Source organism: Anomaloglossus baeobatrachus, chromosome 6, assembly GCF_048569485.1.
Source record: "Anomaloglossus baeobatrachus isolate aAnoBae1 chromosome 6, aAnoBae1.hap1, whole genome shotgun sequence".
Taxonomy (NCBI): Eukaryota; Metazoa; Chordata; class Amphibia; order Anura; family Aromobatidae; genus Anomaloglossus; species Anomaloglossus baeobatrachus.
The window spans coordinates 176,226,865-176,246,748 of NC_134358.1; the positions used below are offsets into that span (position 1 = coordinate 176,226,865).

A 19,884-nucleotide genomic window follows, 5' to 3' on the forward strand; every position below is an offset into this window, starting at 1 on the left:
GCTTCGTGGAAACAGTTCATAAAGTTCCTGTCTTCCGCAGGTTAATTGCCGGGTTGCTTGAAGCTTCTCCCCGACCTAGGGTCTAGTACCCCGACGTGCTTTCGGCCCCAGACCGGCTATTGGACTGCAGCTGCTGACCGTACTCCTTGACTAAGCCAGCACCCAGTCCCAATCTCCCGCGACCGGGTCTCCGACTCTTCCGGGTCCAGACCACCGTCTGCAACCCAATCTATGTTTTCCTCTGGGAGCTGCAACTCCCAGCTTCCTCAAGTTCCTCACTGCTCAAGGGCTACCACTGTTCTGACTTGTCACCTCCCACCTCCCTGCCTGACCCCTAGGTGGGCGGCCCTATTCGAGCTTAGCAGCCCACTGGTGTGCCTGACAGGGTGTCGTGCGAGGTGTGATTAGGATTTTTAGATGCTGGTGGAGGCAGTGCTGCAAGTTGGGAACCCAGAACCATGGGGGGTTGAGTCCTGCACTGGGAGATAAAAAGCGTGCAGTACCCTGTGATGACCTGACTAGTCCAGGGGCGTCACAGGAATACTTCTATAACTTTCAAACTTAACAATACTCCTTTAAGATGTTCTTGTACACTACTAATGAATACTAAGGCGTACTTTGCACGCTGCGACATCATAGCTGCGATGTCGGTGGGGTCAAATTGAAAGTGACGCACATCCGGCATCGCATGCGACATCGTAGTGTGTAAAGCCTAGATGATACGATTAACGAGCGCAAAAGCGTCGTAATCGTATCATCGGAGTAGCGTCGGCGTAATCCATAATTACGCTGATGCGACGGTCCGATGTTGTTCCTCGCTACTGCGGCAGCACAAATCGCTTTGTGTGAAGTCGCAGGAGCGAGGAATATCTCCTACTTGCATCACCGCAGCTCCCGTAGGATATGCGGAAGGAAGGAGGTGGGCGGGATGTTTACCTCCCGCTCATCTCCGCCCCTCCGCTCCTATTGGCCGCCTGCCGTGTGACGTCGCAGTGACGCCGCAGGACCCACCCTCTAATAAGGAGGCGGGTCACCGGCCAGAGCGACGTCGCAGGGCGGGTGAGTCCATGTGAAGCTGCCGTAGCGATAATGTTCGCTACGGCAGCTATCACAACGATATCGCAGCTGCGACGGGGGCGAGGACTATCGCGCTCGGCATCGCAGCATCGGCTTGCGATGTCGCAGTGTGCAAAGCCCGCCTAAGTTTGTTTCTCCAATTAAGCATTCAAAGTAGTTCATAGCTGACAAATCAGAGACCTATCTAGAGAGCGCTGTTTGGGTTTTTTTACCACTCCTCAGTACAGATAAAGGTACTGGTTGTTTGAATACGGTGCAAACGATGCAACTCTTGCCTTGAAAACAAGTTTACATACATAGTTGCTGTCTTCAATGAGAGCTGATATTCCGTTTAAGCTACATCTAAACCATCTGATTCAGCCAACAAGTGCTAACAAGAGGCAGAAAAATAACACAACAATGTTGTTTACATGCAGGTCTGTGATATGGCAGATTAGCATCTGTTCAGTTTTCTCTTGTGAATATTCATAGTAAATCCATCAATAATTTACAGCAGCTAAAGATCATGAGATTTATGTGTGTCGTCCATAAATGCACATTTATAGATTGCTAAAAATCGTAAAGATTAATAAAAATCATTTTTGAAGTCTGCATTGTTTAACAGATGAACAGCTGTTTGATATCCAGGAGAAATGTCCATGACTACCTATGCTCAGATGCGCATGATGTGCATTTATTCTATAGGCTTCTTTGCTCCTTGCTGATGAATTGTGTATATCTAGAGCCATCACTGAAAGCATAATTTCCTTAGTTATCAATTTATATGTTCTTAAAAGGATCATAGGATGTTATTTTTCAAAACTTAGTTAGCCAACCAATATTAGGTTTCTTGGTGCCCCATATGATGGACCATGTGCTGTTCAAATATTACAAGGGGTTAACATTACACAGCCAGTGAACAAAGGATATATTTGTATGCCTTTTCTAAAGTTTTACCCCCAAGATTAAAATCAGGAGCAGAAACGCCAAGTGCCAAAAAGGCTAGTAGTGACCATTCAGCATTCCCCAGTTAGGCTCCATGTATCAACTGTCATTTTCCCACCACTCACGGTGACCTATGGACACTGTGAGTGACAGCTCATCTTCCCTATAGTATCTTGGGCAGCCTAAAGTATCAGTGTGGTGAGTGACAACTCAGTTATCCAATCTGAGGGGCATGTCGGTGTTGTTATTGCCAACCCAGCTGCCCTATCTGAACAGGGTTTTTTCTCCAGGTGTCACATGTCCTGGGTAATTTGCTGGCTATTTAGGTTGCTGGCAGTGATCAGATCACTGCCAGTTGTAGCTTTGCTCAGTAGTTTGCTAGTCCTGCATTCTGATATTCTGATCTTGCTGTTTGACCTTGGATTGACCTTAGACTACTTGCTCAGATTATCCCCTTCTGCCTTGATGCATTCTGACCTTGGTTACCTGACCCTGGACTTGGCCCCAGACTAGGGATAGCTGCTGGAAGAGGCATAGTTTTGGATTCAAGGCATATAGACAGGGTATATTGCTTTACAGTGCTTCTATAAGTATATTGCTGCTGCAACCTAACTGCATTGAGCAGGGCATGGGTGATGTTACGGCACACGTCACATGCTAGTGTAGTGTAAGGAGGGTATGGAACACTAGGAAATATATTGACAGCAGTGGACTGAGAATCATGGGACGGCCGCCGCCATGTAGATGCAGAAAACCTCAGTGTCTACACGCCTTAATGCCAACATTTCCATGGCAAGCAGCCAAGCTATGCAAGCATGTAGCACCCTGTGTACTTTCTTTCTTTCTCCATTTCCACCTGTCGATTTTTCATTTTTTTGTTTTAATTTTTTCCTTACCTTCTTCCAAGAGTCTTACATTTTTTATCCGTCAATATTGCCATATGCGGACTTGTTTTTTGCGGTATGAGTTGTACTTTTTGAATGAAACAATTAGTTTTACCAAATAATGCAGTGGAAAATGGGAAAAAATTCCAATTGTGGTGAAATTGCAAAAAAAATGCAATTGCACGATAGTTTTGGGGGTCTTTTATTCTTTCTTTTTACTATATGGTAAAACTGACATGTCAGTATGATGCCACATGTCAGTAGGAGTTCATCAATACCAAACATGTATACCTTTACTTTTATCTAAGAGGTGAAAAAAAAAATTCAGACGTTTGTCCAAAAAAATAATTTTGGCAACATTTTCCGAGACCCCTAGCGTTCTCATTTTTTAGGATCTGGGGCTCAGTAAGAGCTTATTTTTTGCCTCTTGAGCTGGCATTTTTACCTATACAATTTTTTCGTAGATGCAACATTTTCATCACCTGTTATTACTTTTTAATGCAATGTTGCATGTAATTTTCGTGTTTGTAATTTTTTTTATCGCTACGCCGTGTACCGTGCAGATGAATTGATTTTATATTTTGATAGATTGGGCATTTTTTAACGCGACAATACCAAATACGTATATTTCTTTTAATCTTTTTATTGTTTTATTTTCAATGGGGTAAAAGGAGGCTGATTTGAGTTGTTAGGTTATTTAAATTTTTCCATATTTTTTACAACTTTTTTTTTTACTTTGTTTTATTGATTTCACTAGTCTCCCTGGGGGATTATATCACTGCAGTGTCTGATCGCTTGTGCTGATCAGAGTGATGCTGTAGCATCTCTGATCAGTGAAAATGCAGTATTCCTGTGAGTGCTGTTGGCACAGGAAATACATCATGGTAGTGTCAGGGGTCATCAGCTGACCCCACTTTATCTGGCAACCCATTAGCAGCCTGTAATCATGTCACGGGGCCACTGATGGTGGCAGGGAACAATGTAATCCTCACCATGGCCACTTAAATCGTGCTGTCAGATTTTGACAATGCAATCTAAGTGGTAAGAAGACATGGGTGGATATCTGTTTCACCCACGCCTGTTAGCCACACATGTCTGCTGATCCGATCAGCAGACATGTGCGGGAATTACCTTACTGCGGGCTCGCTGTCATAGCCCACGGTTACCAGTGAGATACAACCTAGGATGTATATACAGTATATGTCCAAGGTCGTGAAGGGGTTCATTGTGAGCAGCGAGCGTTTGAGTAGAAACAGAAGCTGGATAGTTATGCTGATTATTGCATCATCGCTGCTCACCATCTGGGTGGATTCCCGGCCTCACGTAGTATGCCATCAGGGAAATGTAGCGTTTGCAAAATACTGGCGGCTGGGAGACTTGGTACTGCGGTATGGCCGTCTAATAATGATATTAGGGCCACATAATGGCCCTCTAAACATTATGAGAGAGGATCATCAGAGAGGAACATCTCATGGCATCCAAAATTTGTGAGGGCCGCCTGTTGGCCCTCCAAAATTTATGATTGAGGATCGTCTGATGGCCCTTCCAAAATTAAAGACTGAGGGCTGCCTGAGGGCCCTCCAAAATCTATGACTGATGGTCATCTAAAATGTATGAGTGATGGCCTCCTGTTGGCTCTCCAAAATTTATGAGTGAGGGCCGACAGATGGCCCTTTAAAAATTTGGAGCGAAGGCCAAATGATAACCCTGTTTATGTGGTGGGGGAGGAAGAGGAAAAGAAAAAGAAGAAACCATAAACTGTATACCATTTTTTGAGTGGGAAGGGGTGCAAGGCAATACACCAGAAAAAAGGCTACTAACCCTTGGTCTGTGGAATTGCCGTGTGTGGGTGCTCTGGAGAACAGTTGTCCGCCTTCTACCGCTGGCCAACCTACTGCCTCTTCATGCCAGTTGTGGTGCTGTTGAACTCACCACCTCTGCACCACTGTTTTCGCACTACATGGCACCTTGCCAAGTTGGGCCACTGACTTCATCATCTACTGTCTCGTCTACAATTTCTGAACTCTGGTCCTCCTCATGACTTGTTGGCTTAACAACATCACTTGTTGGCAACTATGTCTCATCATCATTGACTACTTCAAACACTAATTGCCATTGCATGCAGTTGTCTTCTTCTGACTGTAACTGCTTAAATATTTGGGCATCGCTACACAGAATCTCTTCATGTTCCTCTTGAAATGAGCAGGGTGAGAGGTCAGAGTCAATCAATGGAAATATAAACATTCTCTCACCAGAGTATTCGAGTATGGGATCACTTGTCTCATGTACCCCCTAATGGTGGCTGAAAGGAGGGTGAGGTTGAGGATTAGGTGGTTCAGAGTCTTGGCTACTGAGACTAGACCATGTGGAAGAGTGGTGCTGCGAAACAGACTTGCAGCATTGCATGACATCCAACCAACCACTTGTTCCCACTGCTCTGGCTTCAAGAGTGTTCAAGAGAGCCCCCTACAAACTGGACAGGAAGTTAGTTCTTGTGGATGACCTGCAAACTGTATGGTTTTATTTTTGAAAATAAAAATTATAGCCCTGAAAAATAATTGTATTTTATTTCTGGTAGCCTTCCAAAATTTATGAGTGAGGGCCACCTGCTAGCCCTGCAAAAATTCTGACTGAGGGCCACCTGATGACCCTTCACAAATTGAGTGAGGGCCTCCTGATAGCCCTCAAAAGTTTATGACTGAGCGCTGCCTGATGTCCCTCCAACATTTATGACTAAGGGCTTCTTCATAGCCCTCTAAAATTTATGACTGAGGGGCAGCTGATGGTCCTCAAAAGATTACAAAGTGATTGACACATGGTAAACCTGTAGATATGGTGGAGGACAAGAAAAATAATAAATCATAAACTGTATACCCGTTTTGGAGCATTTTCAGTTGGCAGGCAGATGCGTCTATTAATTGTTATGCTCCAGGAGCACTAAAAACCCATGGAATCAACTTAAGCAAAGAGTGAGCCTCAGATTTAGCTCAACTTTGTGTGAAAAAAAAAAAATAAAGATGCAGTTGTAGCACCCACAGGGCAAGGGGTTAACTTACTCGTCACCGGACCTGGTGATGTCGGGTCTGGGGATGTCACGGGTGGCCCTTTTGCCTGGTTTTGTGGCCCCAAAGTGTACAATAAAAGAAGGAGTTGGGGGTGATGATGGTGGAGGATTGTTTTCATGATGCCAACTGCGGTATGCAGCCAAGGGAATTATCCGCTGCGGCAAGGGCAGGCAGACACAATCTCTGCAGGTTCAAGGTCTCTTTACTCACAGTCCTGGTTTTACCCAGAAGATGCCGGTCACTGCTGTCATGGGCCCCAGCGATCCCGAGCAATTTGAAGTCACTGTGTTCCCACTGTGAGTCCTTTCTGGTTGGAGTCCCTCCGCCGCGGGTGTTTCCTGCACTCTCTGCAGACCCTAGAATCCCATGTAGCTGTGGAGAACCTGGGCTGAGCTGGATGCTCCAAGCCACGGGTCCTATTTCACTCCCAGAAGTGTGAGGTGAAAGAAGATTGGACCAAGGTCCCAGGTGTGTGTCTCACCCTAAGCTGTGCCCGGGGCCAACTATGTGTACAGATGCTCCTTCCCTTTGCCCCTAGTGGTGCCTGCTCCCAAGGTGGTTGTCTCAGTGACCGGGAAAGTCCCATGCTTCGGGCCACCACCCTATCTACCCCAGGCCATCCCCCAGTGGGAAGGCACCTAACTGTTTGTGGTTTGTAAATGTGAGAAACACCAGCGATTAACCTCTCCTTACCCGGGATGAGTACTACATCTTAAGGGAGATGCAGTACCCTGTGGCAACTGAAGCGTCAGGGGCGCCATTTCACACAATGAAAGAAATGCGCAAATGCACCTCGTGTGAATAAATGGACAAAAGACATGTGATGTTCTTTCGTCAGGATGGTTTGGAAAAGTTTCCCCCACATGGTTTATGATTTTTCATAGGTAAAGGTCATCAAGGAGATAAAAAATGTTTTGAAACACTTCCTTCAAGCTATTTGAATTGTCGAGGCTGCCTGATGCCCTGAGTCAGCACAGGAGAAACTGAGACCACTTTAGATGGAGGAAAATTGGAGTCAGATGCCTGAAGGTCCTTGTTCTGACAGTTGTACCCTGAATAGTGGCCTCTGGGACTCCTTGTTTTTGGTCACCGAAGTCCCACTCCTTCTAAATGTAAATATTTTCTGAGGCCCTACTCTATTTGTGTACTAGGGTGTACGCGAAAGACTCATTCTAATTTTTGGAAGCCCTTGCACATAGTGCATATGCTTTACCAATCTATGAGTCCCACTACTTCCAAATGGGGAAAATAAAATTCTGAGGCAATCCTCTATGTGTATTCCAGGGTGTATTGTAATCTCTCCTTTAAATTTTTGATAGGACTTTCACTTATTGCATAGGCTTTACAAGTCTAGGAGTCCCACTCCTTACAAATTGGAAAAAAAATCAAAAATCTCATGCATATGATTCCATTTTTCATGATTAAAATTGAAACTGCTGCATTTTGAAAGAAGGGGCATGTCAATGCTTTCAGCATTTTTGCAGCGCTTTTTACCTTTGAAAGCTATGAGACAGTGCAAAAACACAAATGTCATTATGCTAAAGAAAATATTCCCTAACATTTTCTCCTGTAAAACCATGTTACGTATCTTCAGATTGGTATGCTTTATTGTGAGTACATAAAAGTGGCAGAATACTCTGACAACATTGTTACCAGCACTCCCAGACTCAGGTAGAGATGTGCTCAGGCATCTTTCCCATGCTGTTCCCATTCCATTTGAGTACCTTTTCCATCCATTTCAGTGATGTTACTGGCACCCAGACCTACTGGATGGGTCTGCTGGAAAAATGCTCAAGTTTTCCATTGACTTCCATTATACTCGTTACTCAAAATGAGCACCCATGCAGTCTGATTTGCTTGATTCGAGTACTGAGCATCCAAGTATTTTAGTGCCAGCTCATCACTAGTGAATGCATCCATTCTTCTCTATACATCTCTATGCGTACGTATCCTATGCATGTAGACTGTAAGCCCGCAAGGGCAGGGCCTTCTCCTTTCTTTATCAGTCTGTCGTTGTTAGTTTGTTCATTGTCATTTACATTTGTATTTTGTATATAACCCCTTTTTATATGTACAGCATTATGGGGTCAATGATGCTCTAAAAATTCTAAGATTATTATTATTATTATTATTAATATTATTATTAATAAAGTTGTACAAGCAAATGTAATTTGAGTCCTAATTAAATGAAATGAATACTTCGTAAATCCATGATATCCAACCATAACACAAAGCACAATGAGATGAAAACAAATCAGCCACTTATTATTGAAATATAAAAGACAGAGTTGCAATGTTGTATTATGATTAACACTGAAATAACAGCAAGATTCAGCATCATCCAGCAGTAAGATATGAACAGACACAGTAATAAAATGCTCATTAATTCTATTAATATACTACTGGAGGTATTTGTGTTGCGCACAAATTTTAGTTACACAAGAATTGAGTAATTGTCTAAAACATTGTTCCTGAGTTGGAAATATGATGTAGAGGTTGTGGAATGTCTTCATAGCACCAATTTCAGTATCTGCTTGTGAGATACGATCACATTTTGATCTGCCAGTACTCCAAGTGGCTGCGGCATCTCAGTGTCAAGCACAACCTTCTGTCTCAGTTAGCAATCTCTTAGCCTGACATATAGCACATACTCATGATTTCATAGGAGATAATATCGTCAGAATGGTCCTAGTCGACAATATATCTTCTTCACAATTCTTTTCCCGGACATGAATGAGGAAATACGCCTCGCATTTCGAATGATTTGCTGAAGTCGTTGGCCTCTATCAGTGCGCCCTTCACCAATTTCATGTTCTTTATGCAACCACGGAATGAGGTCTGGCTGGTTAGACAGTTCTGCTTCACATCAGCTGCAAGTGAGAAAAAAAATAATGAATCTTCAATACCCTCTATGCTCCAGACCATTACCCAGCCTCCACCATGCCCTCTTATTACATATGGTCTTTAATGCATCATTAACGTAATGGAGCAATGGCACTATTGTGTAAAAACTAACATAGCACATCCACTGAGAAGTAAACAACTATCATATAAAGTCAATAAAAAAAATCAAATACAGCTTCAAAATATGAAATATGGAACCAGTTTAAAAAAAATATTTTACAAATGCAAATGATGGTGCTCAATTGCTATTCCTGGCACTGACATTGCATCTTCTTCATAGGTCTGTATTACACCTGTCACTAAGCAGCCTCAGGCTGTAACAAGTGAGGCATTTGGCAGGTGAAAGAATTTGCAGTCATTTGATGATCAATGTTGATTCAGCCTCCATTGTTCAGATGAATTGTCTATGGCACCGTGGCTCCTACTGAAATTTTTACCGCACAGTGCCAGAGTTGGTTATATTTGAAGTTCTTAATACAGTAAAACTAATTGTTTTCTCTGAGCACTTTTTTCTCCCTATTCCTTCTCTCTCTTAATATTGTTCAATTTCACTTGATTACTTTTCCTTATATAGGGATTTTTGAGTCTAGAAACTGGAAGCTGGAAAATTTGATCTGGCATCACACACATACAGTCATAGCCAAAAGTGTTGGCACCATTAAAGTTATTCCAGAAAATTAAATATTACTCCAAGAAGCATATTGCAATTACACGTTTGGTATACACGTTTATTTCCTTTGTTTGTATTGGAACAATACAAAAAAAAAAATAAAAAATAGAAAAAAGACATAATTTCATACAAAACCCCAAAAATAGGCTGAACAAAATTGTTGCTACGTTTCCTTAATCATGACTAAACAATTCTGCATCAAACATGTGATGCTCATTCAAACTCACGTGTGGCAAATAACAGGTGTGGGCAATATGAAAATCACAGCTGAAACCAGATAAAGAGGGGAGAAGTTGACTCAATCTTTGCATTGTGTGTCTGTGTGCCACAAGCATGGAAAACAGAAAGAGGAGAAGAGAACTATCTGGAGACTTGAGAGCCAAAATTGTTGAAAAATATCAACAATCTCAAGGTTACAAGACCATCTCCAGAGATCTTGATGTTTCTTTGTCCACAGTGCACAACATAATCAATAAGTTTACAATCCATGGCATTTCAGTTAATCTCCCTGGAGATGGACAGCAGAGAAAAAATTATGAAAGGTTGCAGCATAGTGCAGATGGTGAATAAGCAGTCTCAATCAAGTTCCAAAGAAAGTCAAGCTGTCCTGCAGGCTCAAGGTGTGTGAGTATCAGTGAGAAATATCCGTTGACATTTGAATTAAATGAAGCACTATGACAGGAGACCCAGGAGGGCCCACTGCTACATACAGACATATAAAAGTTAGACTGCAGTTTGCCAAAATGTACGTGATTAAACCAAAATCCTTCTGGGAAAGTGTCTTTTGGATAGGTAAGACCGAGATAGAGCTTTTTCTTAAAGCATATCATTCTACTGCTTACCGAAAACGGTAAGAGCACTACAAAGAAAAGAATAACAGAGAACAAAAGAGAAGGGTGTTTGATACTGCGCCAAAGGATCACAGGAACAGATGTTTAGATTAATGCATCTTTATTTCATCCAGGTCTACGCGTTTCCAGAGCCACTGCCCCCTTCCTCAGGACCGTCAGGAAAGACAAAACATCAAATCAGATTTGATGTTTTGTCTTTCCTGACGGTCCTGAGGAAGGGGGCAGTGGCTCCGGAAACGCGTAGACCTGGATGAAATAAAGATGCATTAATCTAAACATCTGTTCCTGTGATCCTTTGGCGCAGTATCAAACACCCTTCTCTTTTGCTCTCTGTTATCTGCCAATTGGGTGGCTGCAGCCTTGGATCAGATTCTACATGCGAATACAGTTGTTGTGACTCTCACAACGACATCTGGTGAGTAGTTTCACCCTCCTCCCACCCCTTATATACTGGGGTAAGACCCTATATGCGCTTTTCTCTCCACAGATTTCTTATCTACAAAGAAAAGAACACAGTACCTAGAGTCAAATATGGTGGAAGTTCAAAGATATTAAGGGTTTGTTTTACTCCCTCTGGCACTGGGTACCTTGACTGTGAGCAAGGCATCATGCAATCTGAAGATTACCAAAGTATTTTAGGTCACAATGTAGTGCCCAGTGTCAGAAAGCTGGGTTGGCATCTTAGGTCATAGGTCTTCCAGCAGGACAGTAATCCCAAACATTCTTCACAAAACACCCAGAAATGGAAAGAAACTAAGAGCTGGAGAGGTCTGAAATGGCAGCAATGAGTCCGGATCTAAATCCCATTGAACACCTGTGGATCTTAAAATTGCTGTTTGGAGAAGGCACCTTCCAATATGAGAGACCTGCAGCAGTTTTCAAAACAAAAGTGGTCCAAGAGTCCATGTGAGAGGAGTAAGAAGCTTGTTGATGGTTATAGGAAGCGATTGATTACAGTTTTTTATTCCAAAGAGTGTGCAACCAATTATTATTATTATTATTATTTTTTTTTTTTTTGCGTTGTTCCAATACACACAAAGGAAATAAACATGTGTATGACAAAACATATTATTGCAATATTTTTCTGGGAGAAATACTTCATTTCCTGGAACAATTTCAAGGGTGCCAACACTTTCAGACATCAATGTATGGCAGATGACTATTTTGTTTTGTATGGTACCATGTAAAGAAATTATTTTATTTTAATATCTTATTTGTGTTGGTGGCTCTGTCAGCCCTACCAATAGTCCCACTCTGAGTGAGGGCAAATCTAGCAGTAAGAAGCTGGCAGGGGAGCAAAGAGCTACAGATATATCCAATCTTAGACAATTTTCAGTCCTGTTGTCGGTCCCTTCATATTCTATAGTATGCCACTGCCAATAGAAAACCTCAGATCTCCTGTCTGTCCAATGTGTTCTAGAGCTATACTGTACTGCATTTTCGGGGGCTGCCATTGTTATCCCTAAACTTGGCAGGCTTCTAATACAGTCTTTGGAGACCTCAAAATTTATACACATCATTTTTAGGCAATTGGAGGGTTTTCAATATTGTAATTTGCTGCAAATATAATTTTGGGGAAAAATTAATCAAAGCTGGAAAATTTTAATTTCAAAATATTTTATCATCCCTAAAAGTAAAGCTTATGATCATCGTACTTTGTTTATATAAGATCTACATTTCTATTGACTTCTCCTGCAGTAAAACAGCTTACATGTACATAAAGCATGAATACATAAAGTCTCGAGTTGCAAAAAAATGTAACAAGATGAACTTTGCTTAAACTTAACAGACAATCATAGTGAACTTAATTAAGGAAGATGACCTTTAAATGAGTGTGATGGACTACCCCCCACTGTAGAGCACCCCTAAAAAGATGTGTCATTAGTGAGTTATTCCCCTACTTTGTGGTTACAGCAAATTCCAGATGTGATCTGTGCATGTAGGCATAACAAGAAGGGTGTATGCTATGTTAACTCACCGAGATCATATAACTGAGAGAACATAAGATAAGCTACTATCTGTGAACAGATATGAACTCTAGCGGCTTACTTAAAGCTGGAAATATTATCTGTGTGAACATTAAATCCATTCAGTAAATATTTTACCTGGGTAACCTCCAACATATATGGGATTGTTTGTGTCTGCCGAGGTTGACTGCACATGCGGACTCTCGACCTGCACCGTGTTTCCATCAACAGTAAGGATGATTTTGTGCTTAACCTTATTGGCCTGAATCTGGTGCCATTTTCCATCACATAATGAGCCGGAGTCTTCTTGTTTGTAAACTGCTGTTATTCTGCCAGCTCCATTGTTTACATGGAATAAAACCTGTCGCATAGGAAACACACTCAGAATGAAATCACCTTCTCACAGAAATAGTAATACAAAATGCTCTCTACCGCTGCATTATGTAATAATTCAACTAAGCAATTGAATTGAATTAATTATATTGTTAGTTAATAATATTCTAACATCTGATACTCAAGTATAAGCCAAGTTTTTCAGCCAATTTTTTTAAGCTGAAAATGCCCCCCCCCTCGGCTTATATTCGAGTGAGGTTCCCACCAAACCTCTTACCTGCTTAGACTGCACATAGACCCCTCCATGATCGCGTCCTGTGCACGTCAACTGAAGTAAAGCGATGACGGCAGACAGCAGCAGTAGCCACCTGCAAGATCATTGAGGGGTCTATGTGCTTACGGTAAGAAGCACCCCTCAATGGTCACAGTTGAGGCCGGGTCTGCCACTGTCATGAATGATTTGAGGCGCCACCGCTGCAAAGCATTCAAATGAAGTAAAGCAATGACAGCAGCGGTAGTCCTGTGCACAGGTTGCGATCATGGAGGGGTCCATGTGGCAGTCAGCAAGATGCAAGTAAGAGGACACAGCAGGAATGGAGGACAGGTGAGAATATTTTTTTGTGTGTGTATGTGAACAATGGCATAATAGGGGACAAGAAGGGACTGGAATGGGGACAATACTAAACAATGGGTACATTACTTCAGGGGACAAGGATGGGGCACATTACTACAGGATGTGGGCACAAGGAGGGGGTACATTACTACAGGATGGGGCACAAAGATGGGTACATAACTACAGAATGGACACATTACTACAGGATGGGCATAAGAATGGGCACATTACTACAGGAGACAAGGATGGGCATATTACATTTTCTTGGTATCTATTTTTATTTTTGAAATTTACCGTAGCTGCTGCATTTCCCACCCTAGGCTTATACTCGAGTCAATACGTTTTTCCAGTTTTTTTGTGGTAAAATTAGGGGCCTTGGCTTATACTTGGGTCGGCTTACACTCGAGTATATACGGTAATTAAATTTTCCATTTCCACCAGTGTAGATCCCTTTCATTGTGAGAAGAATGACACTCTGTCCGCAGTAGATAAATGGTCACATGGCTGTGGGTATTTCTTACAAAGAAAATTTGGGATATGGAACCAGCTGAAGGCATTTACTGTTCACTTTACAGATTGCCATTTTAATTTTCAGCTAATAAATCAATAGTACACACGGCAATAATAAACTTTGTAATATATCTTAGCAGAGAATTTGGCTTCTTTCTCTTCTGGAACTAAACTTTCATTGTCAAAATTTTCAGTTCAAGAGTAAAATCTGTAATTTAGTGAAGACAAACTTTCCCATTACTAAGATAGGAGATGGCAGTTAGTACTTAGGGAGGGATGAATAGGAAGGAGTAGCTGGATGCAGAGTTATTCCCTCCTCTTTTCCTCCTTTCTACATTGAATCTTCTCAGCAACTGCCATCTCCTATCTCAGTAATGAGAAAATTATTCTTCACTTAATACAGGTTTTACCCGTGAATTGAGAGTTTTGACAATAAAAGATCAGTGCAGCAGGAGAAAGAAACAGATTTCTTAGATAATATATACTACAAAGTTTCTAATTTTTATGTATGATTTACGCAATAATAATTAAAACTACAGTTAAGGGGGCTTTACACGCTGCGACATCGCTAATGCGGAGTCGTTGGGGTCACGGAATTCGTGACGCATATCCGGCCGCATTAGCGATGCCGTTGCGTGTGACACCGATAAGCGATATTGCATCGTTGCAAAAACGTGCAAAATCGCTAATCGGCGACATGGGGGTCCATTCTTAAAAATCGTTACTGCAGCAGTAACGAAGTTGTTCCTTGTTCCTGCGGCAGCACACATCGCTGCGTGTGACGCCGCAGGAATGAGGAAGCTCCCCTTACCTGCCTCCCGGCTGCTATGCAGAAGGAAGGAGGTGGGCGGGATGTTATGTCCCGCTCAGCTCCGCCACTCCGCTGCTATTGGGCGGCGGTTCAGTGACGGTTCAGTGACGTTGCTGTGACGCCGCACGGACCGCCCCCTTAGAAAGGAGGCGGTTCGCCGGTCACAGCGACGTCGCCGGACAGGTAAGTATGTGTGACGGCTCTGGGCGATGTTGTGCGGCACGGGCAGTGATTTGCCCGTGTCGCGCAACAGATGGGGGCAGGTACCCACACTAGTGATATCGGGACCGATATCGCAGCGTGTAAAGCGGCCTTTACTCTCTAAAGTATGTTTTTTTATAGAAAATGACCCTATGTGTCGGGAAAAGAGGATCTGTACACCGAATAAATCAAAGTAGAGATGTTACAAGTAAGACAACATAGTAAAACGTGTTGCTCTTAAACTATGACCCCTTCAAGCAGCAAGTTTAGAACAAGAAAGACCTGTAATTGTTTTTTAGTCACAAAAAAGTGAAGCAACCTCTTCTTTCACCCAGTCTCCTCCTCAATCCTAGTCCTATTTTCACGTTTCTGCTCTCATTATACACATAAGTAAAAGATCTTACAAGAAGATGTAAACTTACCCTGCCATTTACAATTTCCAGGCCAATGGCATCAACCTTAGCACTACTGATTCCTAAGAGCACTCCATTAATTGCAGTGGTACGGAACTCTAGCGATATGTTCACATCTGATTGCACTTTGTAACCCTCTTTTACTACAAAAATAAGAGAAAGGAAACAAACATGTCTTAATTGCTATAATAAATATACATTTATTTTTCCTTTAAGAAGTTTTTTTAAAAATATATTAGATTCGACAGACATACTGTACACGTAAAGGTCAAAAAGAAGTTATATTTAATGATAAATTCTGATCCATTCCTACTTTTCTCTATCCTGGGATTATAAAATAGTTCAAACTCAAGGGATGATACTTAGTTTCTAGCATTCAGTGGGTCATGAACAGACAGTTTCTCTTCCCTTACAACCTCCAAAATATAATGAGGAAATATAGAAGAATCTCACACAATCCTAGCAAACTAGATAAATGCCTAGCACTGAAAACCTGCGGTTAGATTTACTAGTGAGGAGTTGATTGTCATTAGTGATGAATAGTGATGAGCGAACTGTTCGGTGCTGGGGTGCCTAACGAGCATTTTAATGCTCAGGTGCTCGGTACTTGTTTACAGAGTGTTATGGAAGTCAATGGGAAACGCTAGCATTTTTCCAGAAAATTGTCTGGAAAAATGATCAATTTTCCCATTGCCTCCATTAGGTGCTATAAACAAGTACTGAGCACCAGAGTATCAAAATTATTGTTATGCTTACCGAGCACCCATACACTTCGCTCATCATTAGTGATGAGAGAGCAATACCTTGCTCGGGTGCTCAGTAATTGTTAAGAGCAGTTGGATGTTTGAATGGACGTGACTCAAGTACTCCAGTATCATGGAAGTCAAAGGAGGACTTGAACATTGAGAAATATTCTGTAAAAATGCTCAAGTCCTCCATTGATTTCCATTATACTCGGGTACTTGAGTCACGTTCATCCAAGCAGCCAACTCCTCTTAACGAGTACCGAGCACCAAAGCATGGTAGTGCTCACTCATCACTAAATGTCATGAAAAGTCAATTTTACTTCATCATTTACTCATCCATTGTTCTTGGATGTCCAGTACACACAACAATGTTACAAATCAAAAACTTTGCTATACTATACATAGTATAGATAGTATTTACCTAAAGCAGCAAATCCAGATCCATCAAAATAGGTTCCCTCCTGCGCAGAGGCATAACATTTATTGACTGCATGTACAGAGATGGCACCGTCCTTATCCAGCTGTTTGCTATTAATGGTAACATTGCTGATGCATGCTGGGATACTGTGTGTCACCTAACAAAGAAAAAGTACCTTGAGGCATAATTATATTTTTCATGTCATAACATTTGAAATAATGAAATAACGTTTTGTTAAAACTAGTATTTGTATGGTATTTTGTAAGGGAAAGGCTGGTATGTTCATATATTTCTCATTAAAGAGGGTCTGCCACAAATATGAAATAAGATGTAAATTCTGTTGTTCTCCTTGGTTTTGCCTTTCTTTTGTACAGCTCCTCTATATTCTATATGATGGCCTTTTCTGCCATACATCTAATGTTTTAGCAAAGTGGACACAGTCCTTAACCCTTCTGAATGGGAGACTTCTTGAGGCCCATTCCCAGTTGGCCAAAAAGACTACATGGGCAGAAAGGGGTCATATCTCAGAAACACAAAGGAGAAGAAACAAAAAATAAACTGCCCAATCCATGAAAACAGTGGCATTTATACCAGGTAAAGAATGACATATTTATGACACGTAGCAGGTCTTCTTTAACTAGTATGGGCCCAATTCTTCATTTGTGAGGTCTTTTATACTTCTGGTTTTTACTGACTTTTTTGCTCCGTATACAGTGTAACCAAATGAAGATTTTGTCAGCATACAACGCAAGATAAAAGCATAGGTTCTTTATTCCGAAAAAAATAACACAACATATCAGTCAAAGAGAACAGAAAGAAACCCTCCTATTACATATTTCCAGCCTTTGTCCTCTTTGTCTGATATGTTGTGTTACTTTTTTAAGAAAAACGAATAAATAATCTGTGTTTTCAACTTATCCTTGCTGGCAAAATCTTTTCTTGACTTATGGTGCTTCAACCACTGGCCAACAGTCCTTGTTTCCAGAGAGAGCTGACTATTTTTTTGTCTGAATATCGCATCTCAACTGAAGAACATCTCTAGAATCCACCCCTTTCTCACTATGGAAACGACAAAACCCCCCACCGTGGCCCTGATCCAGTGCTGCCTTGACTTCTGTAATTCTCTATTAATTGATCTCCCCCTAGCTAGACTCTCTCCTTTATAGTCCATCCTTAATGCAGCAGCCAGTGTCACCTATCTGGCTAATTATTAGTTGGACGCTTCCACTCTGTGCCAGTCATTGCACTGGCTGCCCATATATCACAGGATCCAATTCAAATTGCTTGTTTTCACCAACAAAGCTCTCCACACTGCGGCACCCCACTATATCTCCACACTTATCGCTGTCTATCACCCCACACGTTCTCTACACTTCACAAACAACGTTCAACTAACATTCATACTAATCCGAACCTCCCACTCTCGAATCCATGTCTTGTCCCAAGCTGCACCAATCCTCTGGAATGCTCTACAACAAGAAACTAGGACGAATCACAGGTTACTCAGCTTTAGATGCTCCCTAAAAACACATCTTTTTAGGGTGGCCTACCATCCTCCCTAATCAAATTCAATTCACATAGTCCCTTCATGACTTTTCAGATCATAACTCCCCGTCAAACTCCACCGCACCCGAAAGCATCTCACAGTTTTGGCTAACTGGTTCAGGCAGCCATTATCTACCCCCATTTCTTTGAGATGGATGGATAGTTATTATAGATAAACACCTGTACCTTGTCCCCCCCACCTCATTATAGATTGTAAGTTCTCACGTGCAGGGTTGTCTTTTTTGCTTTAGTTATAGAAAATTCAATAACTGTTACTTGCTTGTATTTGAACCTCCTGAATTGCAAAGCGCTGTGGAATATGTTGGAGCAATAGAAATAAAGATCTTATTATTATTATTATTATTATCATCCACATTTAACCAAATGATGCACAGGATACAAGAATTTTGCGCTAAACCCCAAATTATCCTTTTTTCTATCTTTAACTGGTTTTGTGACCTATCAATAGGATAAGTTACACATTTTGCAAAATGTTGCCAAAAATGTGCCAAAATAACTGCTGTCCATAATATCCCTTCAGGGGAAACTGGAGTAGTGTGGTGCCAAATTTTGAGACTTTTTAAAAAAGAAGTCACATTTCATAAATCTGCCTAAAACATCTGAGAAAGCCACACTGACCCAAAAAAATAGAAAACGAACTAAACCATAAAAGTCAACTTGAAAAATGTGCTTAATGAATTTGTTGCAAATCAAAAAGTCACTAAGCGAGAGGTAATCCAAACTAAAATAACTTTCGGAAGTGCAATATGAATGCAGCCCTGTACGTATATGCCAATTTAATGTGTTCTAAGTTGATTCAGCTAGTCCGTAATATTAGTGACTGCGCTAAGGGAAAAAGTATCCCGATTAATTACACTTGGTCATATATAGTCATTATTACTAAGAATAAGCCCTCCTTACATTTCCAATGTTCTTAGCTGTGTAGCTTGGCGGTAGGCCACCCAGGTACAGTTTGCCTTCCACATCCAGAGTGTTGCTCTCTCCCGGAGCATTGACTGAAGCAGATTCTTGACCGTCAATAGTAACGATACTTTTTCTCTTAATGTATTCAGTTGTTATCTGTGAAAGTTAGATCAAGTTTCAATGTTTTTGGAATATCCCGGCTTTTTACATACAATTATATAAACAGAAATATCATAAATCACTATACAGATCATTAACTACAGTTATGTTCAGATGCAATACACATGTCAGATGGCTGATTGGTGGCTTAGTTTTAATACAAGTATGCTGATTTGGTTCAATGTAAAGTATTCATTATATCTCATTGTAATGAAAAAAAATCATATATCTGGCCTATCTGGGCCCGAGACCTCCAACAGAAAAACAGCTCTATTGATAGAGTCTACAAGATGGTACTGCTTGAGTGCACACCCTCTAATGGTATTTAGTCACTGAAAGAATGCTATTTTCCTTCAAAATGAAGCTGTAATCCCAAAGGGAAACAGATTAGAGCAAATTATTCCATAACATCTATTAATGTTCAGAGAATTAGTATGCCACATACAAAAAAAAAAATATTTTTTTTTTTACATACTGTGTGCCATTTTCCATCATTGATAACAGCAGAATGGGTGGTCTCTGTCCGTCCTTTTCCCATGTCAAAAAGGAAATGCAGCCTTCCTTCATGAAGCTGAAGAGCAGCATAGTCAACCTGATTTTGGTGAGCCATGTAGAAAATGAGGCCACTGGTGGCGAACGTCCTCAGAGACAACTGAACAGAAAGTCTACAAGAAAAGTGACATACATCTTGATCTTGATTACTGAAGCCTTACGTAAAATTATATTGCAACTGCTCAGAAGGAGCCCTCAAATTTTCTTAAATCCATGTATATAGATATAAATTTGGATTAACAAAAATAAAAATATACGGGTCACACCACAGGCCCAGTACTTATTCAGCCTCACCATTACTATACCTTGAAAGAAAT

General features: G+C 41.3%; 1 protein-coding gene across 2 annotated transcripts in view; it reads right to left on the bottom strand.

Annotated features, from left to right (window-relative positions):
* Positions 1–7,555: 7,555 nt before the first annotated feature.
* LAMA1 (laminin subunit alpha 1) overlaps positions 7,556–19,884 on the bottom strand; it is a 306,682-nt gene continuing 294,353 nt past the window's right edge. For both annotated transcript variants that reach the window (XM_075314522.1, XM_075314523.1), the window contains exons 58-63: positions 19,491–19,680; positions 18,854–19,012; positions 16,391–16,544; positions 15,233–15,366; positions 12,481–12,703; positions 7,556–8,820 (exon numbers count right to left, since the gene is read on the bottom strand). In XM_075314522.1, coding sequence (XP_075170637.1) covers positions 8,660–8,820; positions 12,481–12,703; positions 15,233–15,366; positions 16,391–16,544; positions 18,854–19,012; positions 19,491–19,680 — 1,021 coding nt within the window. In that variant the 3' untranslated portion in view covers positions 7,556–8,659. The remainder of the gene's footprint in view (positions 8,821–12,480; positions 12,704–15,232; positions 15,367–16,390; positions 16,545–18,853; positions 19,013–19,490; positions 19,681–19,884) is intronic.